At 35.5% G+C, this 19,813-nt stretch overlaps 2 protein-coding genes and 2 long non-coding RNA genes across 32 annotated transcripts; 1 reads left to right on the top strand and 3 right to left on the bottom strand.

The window, feature by feature from the left end:
- Positions 1-814: 814 nt before the first annotated feature.
- ARV2 (Arv1-like protein) lies at positions 815-7,891 on the bottom strand. Of its 28 annotated transcripts, XM_088850713.1 has the most exons (11): positions 7,641-7,859; positions 7,379-7,557; positions 7,040-7,087; positions 6,449-6,538; positions 5,398-5,443; positions 5,224-5,306; positions 5,055-5,115; positions 4,878-4,932; positions 2,736-2,802; positions 2,503-2,578; positions 1,296-1,625 (listed from the first exon to the last, which is right to left on the bottom strand). In XM_088850713.1, the coding sequence occupies exons 2-11, from the start codon at positions 7,463-7,465 to the stop codon at positions 1,492-1,494; spliced, it is 747 nt and encodes a 248-aa protein (XP_088706839.1). In that variant the 5' UTR covers positions 7,466-7,557; positions 7,641-7,859; the 3' UTR covers positions 1,296-1,491. The 28 variants fall into 28 exon arrangements, 18 of the variants coding, with proteins under 18 accessions (XP_088706843.1, XP_088706842.1, XP_088706846.1 ...); XM_088850717.1 differs by lacking the exons at positions 1,296-1,625; positions 5,055-5,115 and adding an exon at positions 815-1,093 and having other exon boundaries at positions 4,878-4,972; positions 7,641-7,860; XM_088850716.1 differs by lacking the exons at positions 1,296-1,625; positions 7,641-7,859 and adding an exon at positions 815-1,093 and having other exon boundaries at positions 7,379-7,629.
- LOC148779937 (uncharacterized) lies at positions 2,984-3,770 on the bottom strand. The gene is made up of 2 exons (XR_016043568.1): positions 3,662-3,770; positions 2,984-3,488 (listed from the first exon to the last, which is right to left on the bottom strand). It is a non-coding gene; the product is annotated as an uncharacterized LOC148779937 (long non-coding RNA).
- A 262-nt stretch (positions 7,892-8,153) lies between the features above and the next one.
- On the top strand, positions 8,154-11,702 carry LOC105421737 (uncharacterized). The gene is made up of 3 exons (XR_967120.3): positions 8,154-8,354; positions 10,411-10,688; positions 10,980-11,702. It is a non-coding gene; the product is annotated as an uncharacterized LOC105421737 (long non-coding RNA).
- Positions 11,703-15,270: 3,568 nt separating this feature from the next.
- On the bottom strand, positions 15,271-19,492 carry LOC18448361 (putative folate-biopterin transporter 8, chloroplastic). 2 transcript variants are annotated; one of them, XM_006858430.4, is made up of 2 exons: positions 18,906-19,492; positions 15,271-16,607 (listed from the first exon to the last, which is right to left on the bottom strand). In XM_006858430.4, the coding sequence occupies exons 1-2, from the start codon at positions 19,456-19,458 to the stop codon at positions 15,568-15,570; spliced, it is 1,593 nt and encodes a 530-aa protein (XP_006858492.3). In that variant the 5' UTR covers positions 19,459-19,492; the 3' UTR covers positions 15,271-15,567. The 2 variants fall into 2 exon arrangements, with proteins under 2 accessions (XP_006858492.3, XP_088706837.1); XM_088850711.1 differs by having other exon boundaries at positions 15,271-16,596; positions 18,906-19,355.
- Between the last annotated feature and the right edge of the window lie 321 nt (positions 19,493-19,813).

Genomic DNA, 19,813 nt, shown 5'->3' with positions numbered 1-19,813 from the left:
AATCTTTTGTACAAAGAAGTCACAATCATTCTTATCCCTTAAATTTTAAAATGTATGGCTATAAAAGTATCATTGAATAGATACAAAATTCTAAAAAAAAATCTCAAAATTTAAGACTCACTCCACGCCGTCCAATTTAACATCTAATGAGAGAATAATTGTAACCTCTATATACAAAAAATAAATGGTGACAATCCTATTTCTTACTGCAACTTTTTCATTCCATTATCGATTTACCCCCTCAAGAGGTCCAATTGAGCCAAGTGGACTAGCTTGTTTGGCTCCAATCTAGTAGATTCAAGCCCAACCAAGTCTCATGACCCATTGGGGAGGGGTCTTAGTCCTGTTCCAAGTCTGCCTTGACTCAATTCAGACTTGACCTAGTTATATAAATATATACATGGACCGATCACTAATCAGGGTCTGGGATAACAGGCCAGGACCAGATCCCAAGAGACCAAGACCCAAATTCAATTGGTTTGAACTAAACCTAGAGCTGATCAGGTCCAAGTTGGGTCTACCATTACTAGGTTGGGTCTGGCACAGGTTCAACCCCGTCGTTGATAACCCTAAGGGCAGTGGTCTATAAATTTTCACAAGACTTCTCAGTAGCCAGTGCCCACCTAGCTATCTAGGAATTTAGAGCCCTTGAAGTCTTTTGTAGGCACTATTTTGGATTGTGCTAAAATTTTGAAATCCTAATAGGGGTGGAAATTAAAGAAAACCACGCAATAAACCTTGATTGTTGAATGTAAAACCAAACAACACAAGATGTACCAATGACTAAGATTGAAGTAGATTAAAAAAAAAAAACTTTTTGAACTTTTCAACACAACCCAAGGTATCAAATTTCAAATATGTGATTGTCTATAGGATGACATTCTCAAAGACACGTAGTTTTATAAAGATAAAAATTCCTGAAGTGAAAGTCATAATGCTTTAATGTTTCTCTCTTCAATTGGGGAATTTGCCATAGAGGTCTGAAGTTTTGACTCCCCAGTTTCAAACCTGCAAGCCTTCCTCTCTCCCCCACTACCCCACCAAAAAACTCTCCTGGATACATGGACATACATGTTCCAAAGATATGCTTATCCTGAAATTGAAGACCGCCACATATTAATAACCGTAGAATATATTACTAATAAGCATTATAATAATATAATAATACACAATTTTAATATATTATTGTTAATAATAATAATAATAGTGTTATTTTTTTATTGGAATACATATATCCATGTTTTGGCCTTAACACGTGGATAAAGATGTCCACGATGTGATTAAAATCTATCTAATGCCATTCAAACTGTCTCCCAAATACCCATTTCCACGAATCCAATCGAACACGAATGCTTTCCCTATAGGAAGGAAAGTTATCACCGGTGCCACACCAGTTATAGGAATGCTCTCGCTTTGTCAGCCAAGAAGACAAGAAATTGACAACCATTAGACTCTCTCTCTCTCTCTCTAACAATTGTAACATAAGATGCTTCAGCAAGAAATCAGTCCCAAACATCTCAAAAATCCCAATCCAAGCACCACTTTCATGTGGCTAACGAAATATTTTGCAGCATGTGCAGTCAAACACACTCCAATGCACCCGTTTGTCGTTGCATTTGTCAATACTGAATCAATTGGAACGAGAAATTTCATCAGTAGGCATACCTATCAAAATTTCTGATTTGTAGCATTAGATTTGCAAAGGTGAAAAACCAGAAGGACCTAACAATAGAAAGGAAAACGGGATAAAAATAAAACCAGTACTTGTGCAAAGCATTACAAAATCAAACATGGAAATTGTTTAAGTATCACAAAAATAAATATGATACACAAAAGCATCACAGAATCTATCATTGTGCACTCGTAGAAGGAACAAACTTTTTACATCAAAATCTTACAATACCCCACATCCCCTCCTTCCCCCAACCCACCTAAAAAAAAAAAACCACCACCCCCCATCCATCCTCTTTCCTTCCCATCCCCTATCTAAGTTGCAATTTTCTTGTATCGTTTAACACGAGCAAACCAAGAGACAGGAACTCAAGGGTCCCATGAAAACCAAGTAACACAACTTTAAGTGCAACATGGCTAATAACATAAAAAGAATTAGTATTAATTTGTTATAATTTATGTCCAGAAAAGGAAAAAATATCAATCCATTACAAAAAAAGTGATGTTCAAGATTCTAACAATCACCCTACCAATGTCGAAAGGTAAATCAGAAATAAAAATTTAAGGATTCTATATGATATCTCCTTGAGCTAAGAAACAAAAATGGTAGAGAATATACTGGCCAAATTGAAACCTTTTCTGAATCATTACCAATCACAACCTTTTCTGCTTTTCTTTTATATGGGCAATATTTTCTCTGCATTTTATGATAAATTTGCTTGGCAATGGTTCCTCATGTCCGTAGTAGCCTCTACAATGGAGTAAATACTTCGGAAAAATATACCTTTCTACAGAAAGGAAAAAGGTCAAAAAACAATTCTAGACACTGACCTTTTAAGGCCACAGCATTGGACGAGAGAACAAACAAATCGATAATGAAAAGCACAGACAACGGAAACTCCCAAATCTGTACAAGATATTCACCCCATTGTTAGAGATTGCACGAAAGACAACAACTGAAGAAGAACAAAGACCATGAAAACTTCATCACGAAAATAGTTTTAATCAGCTTTCCCATCCTAAAGAAGTATTTCACTAACAAGAAGAAGAATAGTCTTTCGTACCATCATGGTAATAAGAAAAATCTTGAAGTAGCTTGAAACAATTATGGCCAACAAAACCTCCTTGAATCTGACCAAAGAAAGCAATTAAATGTCACCAAGAGAACCATTTCATGAACATTCACCAAATCTAAGGCCATAGTATAATGCATAATTAACCCATCTTTAGATTCACTCATCCAAAAGACTACTGGAATATGCAATAAAAAGCGAAAAAAAGGATTCAGACATCCATCATATTCATACTAGAGACAGAAAAAAAAATGCATATTAGAAACAACCATAAAGATGGAAAACACCACATAAATCATATTTGACTACAAGAAATACAATACTTTTGTCCAGGATGTTCATGTTGAATTTCTATAACGATCTGCCAATGCAAGCTCCATCATCCATTAGCTTTTCATACATTACCGTGAAGTTCATCAGAGTTGCAAGTGACACATAAAACTGGCAAAGTTTAGCAGATGACAAATGATGGAATACATGCATCAGGGTAATAGTGAGATAAGAGGATCAACAAGTTCACATGCCTAAGGAGCACCTCACCCCTTAGTCCCAAGGCAACCCTATTTGTCATCATCCATTTCTTCCCCACTGAACTGCTACCCGAAGCTATTGAACTTAAACGGCATGCTGCTGACCATCGGTCTAGGTTATGTCCTTTGCATGGGTACCAATGTAACTTTCTTTGTATTTGTGAATGTCGGGCATGAAACTCAGCCTCATGTGGGTTAATATTCTCTGGCAGCCCTATCATTTGAAGGGACTTCAGCTTATTTTTATATGATACAATAGAAAGGAGACGATTTCATACTCATCATAAGAAAGATCTGATATATTATTGATACATCAAATTGCAAAGGAATGCAGCAGATGTTTCAATTTCATATTCACAATGACTAATTTAGGGATGGAAAAAATACAACATCTCCAGATGCAGACGCTGAAACAAGGCTTGAAGATGAATGGAAGTATTAGCTAATAGAAGGTCGTCACCATAGCAAAGCATCCTTCAACACCATGAAATGTAAACTGTGGGATTCTATGCATTAATTAGCAGACTAAATGTACAGAATAAAAACTGAAGAAGGTTAAATAGAAACTAGAGTGGAATAAATTCTCCTTTGGGAATATGAGGCAGATGGAGAAAAGCCAGTGATGCCAGGAAATTTCTTAGCATTTCATGGGACGGGAGACAACATGGTCATATCCAAAGAGGAAAATATGAAAAAAGTGTCTAGAAAAGTTCTAAGACGAAAGTCTAATAAAAAATCCAGGTGAAGTTGCTGAAAGAAGGGAATCATGACATGGAGTTTTCCAGTAAATGCAGAGGACATGGATTGTGCATGTTTTATATTACATATTCATAGCCACAAGCTCAACTCTTGGGTCTAAAGATATGGACCTCTATTTTGAAGCATAGCTGCCTTAAGAATTCCTTGCAACTCACTTTGGATGACAACTTCTACAGGAATAATGGGAGATTTGAGGTGAATGGCACAGTCTCAGGTTAGGATTATTAAGCCTTTGCAAGGCATGCGGGAATTCATGATGCTTCAAACACTAAGGAAGGAGTCTTAAGGTTCATTCCACTTCTTGAGGCTACAGATGGTGGATGAGGACTTGCTCAACAACATCAGATTAACCTAAAACGAGACAGATTGACCCTAAAAGACTAGCTAATAAGCCTAATATCATGAGAAAGATATTTCCCTAATCCCAAGTGCCAATAGAAGTCAACCATGAAACAAACAAACCAGTGAAAAAGGGAGTTTGGATGTTCAGTCTCAACTACAGATTCTTTTATTGTTCCTGGACTTTTCCTTTTCCATGTTTTTTCTTTTTCTCTTTCAGGTTATGTCCCTTTGATCAAACAAGAAGTAAAATAAAATTATAATCTTATTTAATGGATGCTAGAACTAATACAAGTGTGTCTAAGTGTATGCCTTAAAAGGAAAAAAAAAGTGTGCATCTTCTGCAAAATAAGATTATTCTAAATTCCACGTTAACTAGATGATACAAGTTTGGGCCACCCTGATTGCCATAAACTTGTCCAACTAAAATTTTAAAGGCCTGCTGTGCAAAAAAGAAAGATACTAGCTATCACGCGTGATCATTTCAAGGAAAAAAATTCAGTACCTCAGTATTTCAGAAGATGACTTCTGCAATATCTTAGTGCCAAGCAGCAATGCACCTAGAAATATGAAATTCCCAAGAAACACATTCATCAACAGCTGCAAAAGCAATTAAAATCAAATGCTCAGGAACATAATCATGATAAGAACTATTCAAATATAGGGTTACTCCTTAGGTAACCTATTTTTGCCAGGCCCGACTTGTGGGTCCCCTGGACCAACCTTTTTGTACTCCTTTTCTTCTACACAAACGTTAACATGATCAAAAAACAAAAAAAAAGACCAGAAATATTCAAATATTGAACATCCATGTATCATACTTGGTACGGTCCCAACATGATTAAGCTCACCTTTCCACAAGTACAAGGTGATGCTGAGGAACTTGCCGACGATCCCAAACCTTCTTGAATTTTGTTTACAGCCAATTCCCTGCCTTGAAATGTTAAGGTTGATCATATCTATATGAAGTTGGTCATCTTATAGAAGTGATTTAATAGACATTTAAAATACAGAAACAAGGATACATGTATCTATAACTAAGAAAAAGAAAGCGGACTTCCACAATATTCCCTGCCAAAGCCGAAAATTGAGATTAATATTAAGATCCAACAAAAGTCTATTTGAACAATAGATGCTTAAGAAAAAGCATGCATTTATATGAAGAAAACGAAAAAAAAGAACCAGCAGAATTTTTTGCAGAAATTAGAGTAGAAAAATCTGATAAAAAGTACGAAGAATGATCCCATACAACTGGCATTGCCAAAATCAAGGATGGGTGGTGCAGTCAATGCAATACACCTTTACTCTTCATGGATTTTTGGGGAGAGGATAAATTTTTTTGAAGAAAACAAAAATCAAAAGTGGCACGTAGACCTCCTCCAATGGCCACTATAAAGTGGATCCTGATGATTGTCCAAATAGAATCCAAGGCAAACTGTTCGTGGAAATGTTACTTCTAACAAATAGGGAAGGTGCGATAGACATTGGCTAAAATGACTACTTCCACATGGCCAAGGCAGTTCAGTCTTGGTCTTCGGGGTGAAACCTAACGGGCAGTTTGCATAGACAAATGTTAAATGCACTCCAAATTGGCCATGAATATGCGACCACATGAATTGCAAGAGCTATATACCAAGCCCACTACTGGTAGGATATAAAAAAACTCCTGAGAAATGAACACATTAACTCATTCACCATCGAGATTTGTATATCTCATATTTAGCTTAAGTGAGGTGCACATAATCTTTTTCTCTGCAGTATGTGCTCCCAAGAAAAGTAGAGGATCATTGGGCACCACATGGATATGCTTCGCTGCTAATTTTCTTAATAAAGACATGCTCGCTTGGCAGAAGTTTTTAGCAAACACACAGTAGACTGCAATACTGGATATCAATGTAGATTTCAAACTTGACCTTGTGGTGTGACTATCAACCACCATACAACCCATAAGAATTTTAAATGACAAAAATAAATCCTCAAAGAGGAAACTCTAATGCAGTGGAGTAAACATAATGCAAAACTTTCATAATCCAAACAGAAAACCAAAAAGAAAGAAAGTTTTTTACTCTTTAATACCTCTAAGTTGACAACATTTCTGTTTGGAAAGTTGTAGAGCAAATGGCGATAAGCTTTAGCCTTGTGTAAAATCAAATCAATTAGAAGAATCTGCATAAACAAACATATCAATTCACCTAAAGGCACAAGAACATATAATATAAGAAAAATAAAAAAGATAGATAAATGCTAACATGTCATGGCCCAGGCAAGAAAAACTACATCGATAAAGCGCATTTCTCATTGAGGCAAATCAACTCAAAGCTCCATATTCATCAAAAATTCTATGAGGCCACTTATAGCCTAGCAGAATTACATTTGCGATTCATTTAACCATCAAAGAGTAGGTTCCAAGGAAAAGCAACAGCTGCATCTAATCTATTTTAATGACATTCATCAGATTTGCATCAACCAAATAACTAACATGAGATTCACGAATATTGGGTACAGCCATTAAAATTCCAAGAAGAACAAAAGATTATTCATGCAAGCTCTCCAAATGTGGCAATCAAACTTAGAAATATTGAAAGAAAAATAAGAAAGTGAGATGAGAAAGACATTAATATTTTCAGAAACATAAAAAAAGGACGCATTTAAATAAAAAAGGTATACCATGTATTCACACTCAACGTACTCATCTGCAACTGCCCCGCATCTCCCCTGCAAAACAAAGAACAGTTAACCAAAACGAATAGGAAAAAATGAAATCGAAGTGCGGAAATTCGAATTTGAAGGATTGATAAAGCCAAATGCACCAAAACAATGTAATCCAACTAAAAAATCACAAAAATAAAAAAATAAAAAAATAAAAAATAAAAAAAAAGGCCAAGAAACATTAGTTAAAATTTAAATGAGTAACTACAAAGAAAAATCCAAGGAAAATAATCATAAAAATAAAAATAAAAATAAACGTTCAAAAAATGATAATAATTGCACGGAATCGATGCTTACACATTTAGTGAGGCGGATGTTTCCTGGAGAGTATTGGATGAACAGAGCCCTCACCTCAAATCCACAGTGAACGCATCTGAAGCCCATTTTTAGGGTTAGGGTTAGGGCTAAGGTTTTTGCCTCGATCAGAAGCCAAAACCCTGTGTAGAAAAGGTTCACCTAAATTCACAGTACGCACACTGAAAACCCATTTCTAGGGTTAGGGTTTCTTGTGTCAAAAAGATTGCAAGAGCGAAAACCCTATCTATGGCAGGAAACTCACCTAAGATCCCAGTGAACTCAACTAGAAACCATATCCGTTTAGGATAAGTTTCGGCGGGAAATAGACCGAATATATATACCGAAATTTCGAGAAAAAAAACAGCGAGGTGAAATTTCGCAACAGACAGAGAAACCTTACGTCTACGGGGGGAGCACAATGTCCATTTACTCCCTCGGATAAAACCTGATCTTGCTTCAAGATCTCAAATTTTTGTGTCGTAAGTTTGAAACCTTTTGGACCGGTGATTATATTTTTTTTTTTTAAAAAAAAGGTTTTTAATTACACTGTGAAGAAAAGGTTTTTATGTGCAATGATTTGATAGAGCTGCAGCCCAATGGAAACAACTAAAGCTGCAGCCTTTCTCACCGTCCATTATTTTGGACGGTGTAGATTTGTTATTGTAAGTCAATAGCAAACTGGGGCACCGGTTTGCAAGTAAATAAGGAGATGCCCCCGTCAATGGTGAATCATCGACGCTAATACCCAAGAGAGAACCCTAGCCAATAGTGATCCAACTCTCTCCTGCTCTGTTTTATTCTCACAACGAGTAAGAGTAAACCCTAGTGCCTTCAATGGTTTCTGTAAATCTCATAATTGGAAGCAACAAACTATAGCCTCTTCAACGGTGAGACGTAACTCTCATTCTATGGCATAAATGGACTCTAACCACACGGGGTATTTTCCAACGAGGAGAAGTTCAAGATTTCTCTACTTGTATGCTTTTCTCTTTCTTTCTCTAGATGTATGGATTTATTACTCACTTTCTCTACTTTACATCCTTCTTGCACTTTTTCTACTGCTAATTTTTTAGTCACTGAGTTAATTTGTTGTTTCCCCTTTTGAAGCATTTTCTTTTTGTGAATTTAGGTTTCAATGTGAGAATCATTAATGCCCATTTCAAGATTTATTGTAATAATTTGATTTCAAAGATTTTACAGATTTTAAAGGTTTATGTGGTGTTGGAACATATTGTGGTTGAGGCAACTGTTGAATTTTAATGATACTTTTTTTTCCTCCAAATGTTGAGTAATAAAGTTTACATTATACCTAACGACTTGCTCAATCGTTGTGTAAAGAACATTGTTGGGCCCCTGTACCGGTTTGATTTCTAGCATTATCTCATCTTTTTTGCTACCTCTCAACTTGTTTGATTTGTAACATCAGTTCAAATTCGCTACTATCTTGCCTATGAAATCTAAGACATGTCAAAAATTGTGGGAATAATGTGGGAAAGGGTAACTATTATGGTGAAAACAGAATGTGACTTGATAATTGAGATAGAGAGTGAGGAGCTCATACATGGGGTGTCACGTATAGAGGTATTTTTTTCTCCAATTTTAGAAGTTGGTGGTATTAACCAATATGATATGTTTTTTTTTTTTTTGTCATTTTCTACTTATTACGGCTTCTTTTGAGCTATTTTTGTTCATACACATGTTTATTTTTCTATGGAGATTTTTTTCATGGTATTGTAGAAGATTGGGTTATCAAGCTAATATTTTATCTTATTCTATTATCTACTGATTTAGTGCCTTTTTTTTGTGCTTTTCATGTTCTTATACATGGGGTCTTGTATGATTTATTCCTGAAATTTGGGTAAGCATTGGCTATAAACTTCTTGTAATTGTTTTTAAGTATACTTGAGGTGGATTTTTGTTATGGAGCATTTATTGCTTTGAATCCTAATCATGTTAGGTACTTATGCAATGAATTGAATGTGTTGCTTAAGTAATAAATAATCAGGAGCATTTTGTATATTATGTTCTATGCAAGGAGATCTTTTTATCCAATTGCAAAAGATTGTGGTATCCAACCAATATAACCACATATTTTTTTCATTTTCTACTGATTGAGGATTTTTTCTTGAGTTGTTTTACCTCATATACAAGGTTGATTTTTTTGGTATTTTCATTTTCTGCTGATTGAGGGCTTTATCTTGAGTTGATTTTGCTCATATACATGGTTTTTTTTTTTGGCCTTTTTTTTTTTTCCTCCGTTCTTTTAGTGGTTGTGTTTAGTATTCTTGCTGTATGTTTATGCTCTATTACTTTGCTGGTTGATCTAATTGTTTTGTTATTGAACATTTGCATTTTCGTAGTAAATGGTCATTATTAAGCATAAATTTCTTTTTGTTATGTCAAAATTTGCTTACCAATGCAAATGAGTTTGTTTTATTTGGTATTTAATGTGTCTTGTATACCTTATTTTTCTGGGATTATTATGGATTAACAAGCTCATGTACCGTTTTGTATTTTTTTTTGTAGTTGATAATCTTCTTTTTTACTTCTTTAACCAATTTTCTCTGCTACTCCAAGCACCTTCGAAAACTTCTAATCTCTAATTTTTATTATTCTAGTTTGATCCGCATTCTATTGAAATTTTCGCTTCATGGTTTTCTTCCCAATATATATTAAGCAATTTATTTTTATGGTTCCCAATCTTGCCCATGTTGAGAACTTACCTATTCTTTGTGTTCAATGCCCTTTATGACTCTGTATTTCTTATGACTCCGTATTTCGTAAACTCAAATGTCAAACCCTTCATGGTGTTCCATGATTATTGCGTACTAAACTTGACATGTAAGTTTCAAATTTCGTTTTTTTCTTACACTCACTGCTAATTCTAATAAGCCATTTGTGTTTCTCTGTATTTTTTCTCTGTACTTCCTTTCTCTCAAGGAGTACCTCACAGCTCTCTACTTTTGTAATGCCTCTAGCAAATTTTGTTAATGGACATCCTATACTGATATGGTGGTGCAAACATGTAACAGGTTTCCAAGTTTGCCACTCTTTGGGTGGAGGAACTGGCTTTGGAAGGGGTACCTTGTTGATCTCTAAGATCAGGGAGGAGTACTTACCTTCCCTTTGTTCCCATCACCAAAGGTCTGAGACACTATTGTCGAGCCATACAATGCCACTCTCTCTGTGCACCAGCTTGTGGAGAATGCGGATGAGTGCATGGTCTTTGACAATGAAGCTCTCTATGATATCTGTTTCGGGACCCTCAATCTCACCACTCCTAGCTGTATGTTACGCTTTTTTTTGGAAGGTAAATCATCTCGGAGCCTCTAATGTGATTACAGTAGAACATTTTTGAAGAAATTGTTTCCCTTGCACTTCGTTTTATAAAGGAAGCAGGTTTTATCGTGGAATTCCGAGTGTTATATTTTAATTTATATTATGTCAAGCTATATTGAGAACATGTTAGGAGTTGTTTCTGTGTTGGATAAACAACGTGGTAGGAGTTATTTGTATGTGTATGAGAGAGAGAGACTGTGAAACAACAGCTGAAGTTGCAAGGTTGTAAGAGTTCTACAACTGATCTATGCATTTTTTGCAGGAAACTATTGCATCTATTGATTGAGAAGAATGCGGGATACACATGCCATTGAGTTTGAGAGGAGTCGTGGGAGGTTCTTGATGAGATTCAAGCAGCCTAACAATATCTATGCCTGCTATAAATGGGATTCTTTTTTAAGTTAGATCTTCTGAGTATACTGGAGCGAGTCTATAGATCCCAAAGTTTTGTTGTCTTTTTTCTATTAATTAAGGGGATTTTTTTTTAAGAAAAATTACATATATATCCATTATATTTTACGTTATTATGGATGTACCGAATAGTTTCCGTTATTACATGTCTGTCTGTTTTTTACCTTTTATAATGTAAATTTAAAAAAAAGATGATTTTACCCTTTTTCGGGTGTTGAACAACGAAATTGAAAGGTTTTTCGAAGGTTCAACATTCGAATTCAATGTATTTTCGGTCACTTTTTCGTATGTTGGCAATGCAAGCTTTATGAAATGTGACTGATATTGTGATTGAAAATACATTGAATTCAAATGTTAAACACGCGAAAAAGGGTAAATTCGTCTTTTTAATAAATACCGTTATAAAAGGTAAAAACAAACAGACATGTAATAGCGTAAACTATTTGGTATATCTATAATAACACAAAGTATAATCGATATGTATGTAATTTTCCCTTTTTTTTAAGTGTATTTAAGAAGTATAGACTGTATGTCCTAAAATTTTGTGTTTATGGTACATCATCGGTTTGAGACATGTCCGTTATGTTATGAGTTTGGGATATCCTTTTGGCATGAGATATTTTCGTTGTCTGTCTCTATAGCTTGCTTGATAGTGCAATTGGGTTTTTGAATCTCGTAATTTGTGCATAGAAATGTATGGATTACACTGATGTAAAGATAGCTACTTATTCATTGTTTGTCAAGGATAAATGGATCAAAGCTTTTCAGTTTCTTTATCATGGTTCCAAATCTTGAAGGGGACTTTTGGGTAGAGTTTTGCATCTCAGAGAAAAAATACTTCATTAAAAAATAGAGCATTTGCTCAATTTACAAGGTCCCTACATAAAATAGAAGTTGTACATTTCATTCAGCCGAACACAAAGCTGGAAAACCAGCTAGCCATTAGACTTCCAAAATGATAGCATTGTATATTGACAGGGTGTGGATCAAGCTGGTTGCCTTCCCACACATACAAAAATAGAGGGATACAAACCTCCTGTTACTGAGTCGAGAATGTAGTTCCATTTGATCTGAATTGTGAGTAGCTGTCATTGTGTAAATCAAGCTGCAAATCACAAAAATGAACAATAAAATCCTAAAAGTTTGAGACAGAGACCCATACACAGGGAACAATACATAATTTATGCATTTTCTTTGGGGATGCTGTAATCTCAAATTAAAGGGAAGAATAAAGTTTCACTCATCTGTGTGAGAAATTATTAAGATTAAGAAGAAACCAACATTCAATATGCATATATAACTAAGGCACTACTTTTCCCTTTCTATAATTATAAGAAGAAGCTTCTTATCTTCTTTCTAACTATACTCAATTTGGATTTGGGGGTATTGAATGAATCCATAGAGGTAGATGTATGCCAGAAAAGCACACTCACTGTAAGTGAATTCTCATAATTCCAACTCATTGAAAATAAAAAAATAAAAAATCATTTCAAATGCGACCAGAAAAGTAATCAGTAACAGATTCATCCGAATGAGGTTTACACAACTAAAATTTGATTTTTATGTATAGGTTTTTTTAGCACAAAAAATGCCCACCAAAATTAGAATTTTGCAAAGTTAAGGTCTTTTTTTAGTTAAAAAATCAAACAAGCCAATGGGTGGTGTCAGCAAGATTTTTAAAATCTGAAACCGGAAATATATGCTATAAAATGCATTATTTTTAAGACTTAAATCTATTTATTAATGTCCATACATCTCGAGATTGGCATGGTCAATTAGAGGATTTTCTAGTGTCAAAACAACCTTTTCCAGTAGGCTTTCGAAGTGCATTTTATTTCTATAATATAAGGTTGATATCCTATAAACTTTTTCCTATGACATTAAAATGATATCCTATAAACTTTTTCCTATGACATTAAAATGATTTTTTTTTTGGGGTAATTCAGTGGGGATGACAAACCCCTATCCATATTTTTCATAGAGATTAAGGAGCTGCCCTTTTTTGAAGCTTTCAATGGGCAGTGTCAGCAAGATTGGAAACCACAACATGATAATTAAGTATAGGGGTGCTACCACCACGACCCATGCACTAAATTTATCTAATTGTCATATTTGAGATTGGGAACCAAAACATAGGCATTCGGGTAATTTGACCCAGCTCATGTGATTGAATGACGATAATACCCATGATTATTCAAAACTAGCAATGTAGAACTATCAAATTACGATGATCTCGTTGCTTGTTCACGATTAACAATATGGAACTCACTTTTTTTTATTGTAAGCCCTTTGTTGAGTGCTGCTAATCAGGGTACTAGCATCATTTGACTCATCCACTTTAGTGGTCAAATCACCAAAATGCCTCTACTTATTCGGAGCTCTCAATTATTAAAAGGGGCAATTTTACTATTTTTTAACGTATTTTTAAAAAAGGTGCCAAGTGAAATGAAACTTGATGCTTCACCTTCCCAATGACGAATTGCATGATTCGATTGCCTTAATAGGTGATTTGATCATGTAATTGATATTTTATTTAAATAATTGTATTGAATGTCTACTCATTGGTCATTGGGTTGACCAATTGAGCAAACATCTTAAAATTGCTCCAGCTAAGGTTTCCCTGAGTGAGTACATGTACATTTTCCTCCAATGATAACACGACATCTTCTCGGTTCTTGTTTTATTTGGATGGTGGAGAGAGAGCGCTTAAATTAGTACTTCATATATACAATATGTTAGCAATCGGGTTCCAAATAGTGTGTTATGAGTTCCTCAGCTAGACTGCTGATTTGTGTCACTCATTCTAATCCGAAAGTGAGAATGCTACTTCAGCCGTCGATAACTGACATCCGACGGCGATGAAATAGAAACAAATTATTTGACACACAAATGCTATCTTAGTGAACTTCTCCATTTGACCGAAGAATTAGCACTGACATAAGAAAACAGTCCATACAATTATTTTAACATAAAAGAATTTGGATTGTTCTGAGGTACACAGTGGCTTAGAATTTCTTACTTCTTACCCATTCACTGCAGAACAACCTCAAAATGATTCTAAATATTTTTTGTGAATAGGCAGGGGAATGTTTTCTAACAATATTCTAATAACCAGGGGAGAGAAATGGCCCTTACCTATGAATAGTGGTGAGGACGAAGCATTCACCATTGGTTCATGTAAGGTCTGTCCATGTTGGGCCTTATTTCAGTTTAGTGGAGGAACTTGACCACATTACAGTAGAGAAACTATCGGTCAAAGTGTCATTATCATTGGATCAATGATTGAATGAATCGTGATGGCAAAGAGTGGAGCTCAACGGAAAATTATGCGACTCAAGTGGTAGTTCCCATTCTTCACCATCATCATCCATTGCCAGGTACATTGTGACCATAGATTTCTATGGTCATATAGATGTACTTTCCCATTACTCATTTACATTCTCATTTTAGTTATGGCAGTTCAGAATATTATTTTTGTTTCTCTTCCTTGTCAATTGGAGAATTCGTTTACCTATGTTTCTCTTCCCTGTTACTTGGAGAATTTGAATTCCGATCAAACAGCCCTATCAAATCATCTCTTATGGATGTCTTGAACCTTTGCTTCTGGGTAGGTGAAGGTAGTAGCCTTATAACTATATTCCAACAAAATGTTAGTTCTCATACAAAGAATAGTTAAGGATACTCTTCTTATGGATGTTTCTTCTCACCTTAAAAAGGATAGTATGAGAAAATTTTGTGTGCCTGATCGTTGGAAGAGCTGTTCCTCCATTCAGAGTTTGTCGATCGTTTTGAGGGAGTGGAGAAATGATGCTCCTGAACCATACATTATTGAGATGCAAGGATCGTGGGGCTTGTTTACATGCATGCAAAAAATAAACGGGAACTCTGAACCTTTGTTTAGAGAGAGCATTTTATGATACTTGCATCATGCAGAATGAAGGATGGCTGTCAATAGGACACATCAGTCCACTTCAAACACTTTTGTGTATAGAATCAACAGTTAAAAATGTTCATATGATGCAAGATACCAATGCATATGCTTAGTTTTATTTATATCTCGAAATCCTAAAATGATAACTTGACAAGAATCCAAAAATGCTCCTCTATTTTCTCACAGAAAAAAATAAAATAGAAATGGAAAATTTTGATTTTTCAACTCACTCAAGGGACATTGCACAGATTTTATTTGCCAATTAGCAACTTTAAAATAAGCCACCATGCGAAATGAAATGAACTGTGTCTATATGTGTATGTTATGGTCCGTCGTTACAAATATTGTTCGTTCCTTTAATCAACGGTCATTGTTGTTCTGATCAAATTTGAACTCCGTACTGCAATCAACAATTGAAGACCAAGGAGTTATGCAGCAAAGAACAAAGGTGAAATAGATGCCCAAATATACTTGAAATGCTTCAAATGTGGCTCTAGACTTTTAATTTTTAGCCCTGAGGCTTAGAACTAGGCAGGCGAGGCACCAAGGCCAAAGGAACCAGAGCTGCAAAAAATTGGACAAGGATTCCAGAATGGAGCCCCTCAAAATTTCCATGAGAAATATGTAAAAATGAAGATAGTGAGGCACCAACAAGCTCAGAGATGATATTTGACAAACACATCCCTGCGGCAAAGACTGCAGGTACTGAGCCCTCATAGCCAGTAGGGGACCCCAGAGCCACGGTGGCCATGAACGGGAGCATTCGCATTTGACCCACCACCTCTGCGACCACAGCCACACACAGCATGCAAGCCTCATCGCTGATCCCCATTGCGAGGTTTGCTCTATTGATGAGCAAAAGGTTTGAGAATATCACTATTGCATAGAGAAACTGAATCCCTCGAGAATAAACATCAAGAGAGATATTACTGAAGAATCGGCCATATAAGAAGCTTCCAATTAGTACACCGACCATTCCGAGGACCTTGGAGGCTCCGATAACAGACGGTTTGATTTTCAAGTGCTGCGTATAGTAGTAGAATAGGGCACTAGACAGGGTAGGGACCATGGCTGTGGATGCTAGAACCCAAATTATCAGCCGAAAAATGCGAAGCTTACTAATTGCCTTAATTGCAGTGGTGAGATTCTTCTCAATAACTTTCTTTATTTTCTTTGGATATTCAGTTCCCTTAGAATTTGTTTGATCTAGGACGTGCTCTTTTGTGACCAAAGAGATTAAGAGTTGAGGGAATAGAAGGAGGGAGAATATGAGGAATGTGATTTTTGGGTGGTGATGTTTAAGTATGAATCCTGCAAATACATTGCCCAGTATCCCACCAGTGAGAAGCACCATCCATGCATAGCTGTGGATGTTAATTGAACCCGGGGACACTTTCTTAGCGAACTCGGTGAGGATAGTGTCGGCTATGACCTCTGTGATCGAGGCGCCAAGGTTGCTCAGTAGTAGGCACGCCATCATGGCTGGTAGATACTTACTGCTTGATGGAATAAGGGCCATGCCACCCCATGACAATGCCTGTAGAACAACTTTATGAAAAAATTGCAAAGAAGTTAATTAAAAAAAAAAAAACTCTCCAGATATTTATCAGGCAAGAATCCCTGAAGGGTATGCAAATTATGTAGCATGTAAGTTGTGTACAATTAAAAAAAAAAACCAGAAATTTATTTGTAAAAAAAAGTGTGTTTCTAATAATCACAAAACCCGTGGTTCCATAATCAGATGACCATTGGCCTACACAAAGTCAATGTAAGAGGCTCCAACCAGTTTTAGAAAGTGGGACAAATCTCATAAGAAGTTTAGTAGGAAGTGAAAATGGCCAAATCAAAGTCATCAGATTTGGTAAAGTTCTATCAAAAAATACCAAGGTTTGGATGCTTCAAGGGCCCAAGTCAATTATTTCATGAACCCTATCATTTCTATACCAAAATTCCAAATTATAAGCCATTATACTTATAAGTAGATCAAATTTTCATTTAAAGTAATATTTACATCAAATGAAATGAAATTTACTTTAAGTTTCAAAAATTTCAAATGCATCTTTGATGAAAGTAAAGTGAAATGGAGAATTTTCTAAATATTTGTACCATTGTTTAAAGATGTTACCCAGTTCAAGATGGGGTGTCAAAAAGAACGAAAATCCTCTACTGAAGCAATGAAAACATTTACACCTGGTACAACAATCAATAATAAAACTATGAAATGTAATTCCACTAGTGAGGAGGATAAGGCCCAAATCAAGGCTTAGAGTTTTCCAGTTTCCACTCATTTTATAATCAGTTTTGAAATAACTCGATTAAAGAGTTAATTCTCAATATTGGTCCTAAACTCCTAATATTTCTTAATAATACATCATGAAGTGAGAGGGCCAACCATAGGGGTGGCAGTGGACCTGGACTCGAGGGATAGACTTGATCTGGGTTAAAAAATTGGACCCCGTGGGTCAGGTCTAGTTCCTAGTCCCATATCATTTTTTTGGGTCTAGGGACCCTATCGTTGCCACCCCTAGCCAACCATGACTTGCACTAAAAATGTGAAGCCAAGTCACTCTTCTACGTGTTAAGTTCAAAAAATCATTGGAGTTTCAAATTAGCATTGAAGACAGTGTCAAATCTACACCATCCAATTATAATGAAATATAGAATTATGACAATTTTATTTCTACAGTGAAATTGTCACCTTCTATAATCTTTTACTTTTTCAAATAGGAGCTGGTGAATACTCACCCAATCATTGGGATACGATCGGGTATTTCAAGGGGTAAGACATTAAATAATTGCTCAACATTAATTTCTATATGGTCACTCCCCTTCAAAACGGAAAGTCAAAATTTTTGGTAGAAATCGGAGTGGATCATTGCATCCAATACATTAAATAATTGCTCAACAAAATTCTTTATGTTCACTCCCCTACAAAACGGAAAGTCAAAATTTTTCGTAGAAACATAATTTTAAAGGGAAACCTCTGCGAATGGTCACTCCCCTTCAAAACGGAAAGTCAAAATTTTTGTTTGAAACATAATTTTAAAGGGAAAATTCTGTGGGGCAATTTGAATGGACGTTTGAGATAGCTTCAGCGACAATTTGAATGGACGTTTGAGATAGCTTCAGCGACAATCTTAGCACTTTGTATTTTAAATTTTTATAAATACTATTGATATTAAATTTAGGGCATGCCCACTCCTTGCAAGGAGTCACCTAACAAAATAATATTTTTAATAGAGTAAAATGATCAAAATACCTATAAAAATTATGAGAATTATTTTCCCATTTTTATATTATTAGAATTATATTGTGTATTATTCTTAGTTGCACACTCATGCTAACGGAGTATACCCCAAATTCTATGTCAAAATGATTTATAAAAAGTATAAATCAACTATGAACCATTATCAAGATCAGACACTCACTATTCTAGATGTTTAAAATGTTTTTTTTTTTGCTATTTATTTAGAAATTGCCAAAAATCAGCATGTCAGTTTAAAGCTTAAACGAGGAAACCTTGGGGTGTATAGAGAGAGAGGCTTTTTGAGAGATATAGTAATTTGTTTATGGTTCTCTCGGCTTATAGTTATTTTATAATTTTATCTCTTTTAATTAGATAAAACATTGTGTATTGTTTTTGTCCGTAAATGTAAATGTAGTCAGATATGTGACGATCCACGTAAATGTTGACATTCATTTCGCATTTTATTTTTTTTGTTTGTTGCCACATATTTTTTTTCGACTTTTATCTGTCAAAATCAACGTAACCCGTCCGGTTCGCTCAACATAACATTATAAAACATGAGTGGGAAGAATGAAGGAATGAAAAGTTAAGGCACAAACCTCCAATAGAAATATAAGGCAAACGGTGCTTGTCTCCAACATAAACTACATCTGAGAAAATTCCAAAGATGGGTTTGGCCACCATTGGGAGGTTACCAATGTTATGCATCAATTGAAGGGTTTGAGAATCAATTTTCATATTATCCTTCATGTAGAAGTTGACACCCATCCATGGCAAGCATCTAAATCCTTGAACCCAATAACTCAAACCGAGCAATAACATCAACAAATGCTTATCTTCATGAGAGACACTTTCAACAGTGGGATCACCATTGGTTTTGCAATGCAAGGGCTTTCTCTCTCTAGGAACCTTGTTTGTCACTCTAGGCTGCTTATGAACAAGAGGTTTCTCTAATAAGAGGTTTGGTTTTTTAGAGCAATATGTGATGAGAGTTGTTTTCATGGGTGGCACTTTGATGGGCCTTGGGATGTGATTTGATGTGAAAATGTGTTTGTGAAGAAGCTGAGTTTGGGGGTTTCTAAGAGGTTTGATGTGATTTTTGAAGAGTGGTTTTGGGGGGCGGTTTGAATGGCAGTGGCATGTCTGTTGCATGGTGGGGTTGGGAGAAGAGAGAGAAAGGACTGACAGTTGGAAGGTTATAGAGAGAGAGAGAGAGAGGGGTATTGTTTGCTAAGGATCGGAGGAAGGTATAAAAGCATGTGTGATTGTCTAACAAGAGTATTTTGCATTGCTTCTGAAGGACTTATTCTTGACAAGGCTTCTTAGGCACCCACATTCTCCCTCTCTCCCTCCATTAATTGCCTTTTACCTACTGATAAATGGAAAAAATTTACATAAAGTTGCAACCTTGGAATGTAGAACTATGGGTGTACCTCAAAATTTCATTAGAAAAAATTATTTTAATATTGAAAAAGTTACTTTTACTGTCGAGATTGATCAAGTATGA

The sequence above is a fragment of the Amborella trichopoda genome, chromosome 11 (assembly GCF_054954075.1).
Source record: "Amborella trichopoda isolate Santa Cruz 75 chromosome 11, AtrichopodaSantaCruz75HAP2 v2.0, whole genome shotgun sequence".
NCBI classification, from domain to species: domain Eukaryota; kingdom Viridiplantae; phylum Streptophyta; class Magnoliopsida; order Amborellales; family Amborellaceae; genus Amborella; species Amborella trichopoda.
This window is presented reverse-complemented; position numbering and strand designations above follow the sequence as displayed.

Excerpts from the sequence above, each read along its gene's own strand:
- ARV2 (XM_088850713.1), bottom strand. The coding sequence starts at position 7,465 with ATGGGCTTCAGATGCGTTCACTGTGGATTTGAGGTGAGGGCTCTGTTC. Across the intron at positions 6,539-7,039 it reads ACGTTGAGTGTGAATACATG|ATTCTTCTAATTGATTTGAT; the intron begins GTATACCTTTTT and ends TTGTTTATGCAG. Across the intron at positions 2,803-4,877 it reads TCATCTTCTGAAATACTGAG|ATTCAAGGAGGTTTTGTTGG; the intron begins GTACTGAATTTT and ends TTCTTTGGTCAG.
- LOC18448361 (XM_006858430.4), bottom strand. The coding sequence starts at position 19,458 with ATGCAACAGACATGCCACTGCCATTCAAACCGCCCCCCAAAACCACTC. Across the intron at positions 16,608-18,905 it reads GCCTTATATTTCTATTGGAG|TTGTTCTACAGGCATTGTCA; the intron begins GTTTGTGCCTTA and ends TTTTTCATAAAG.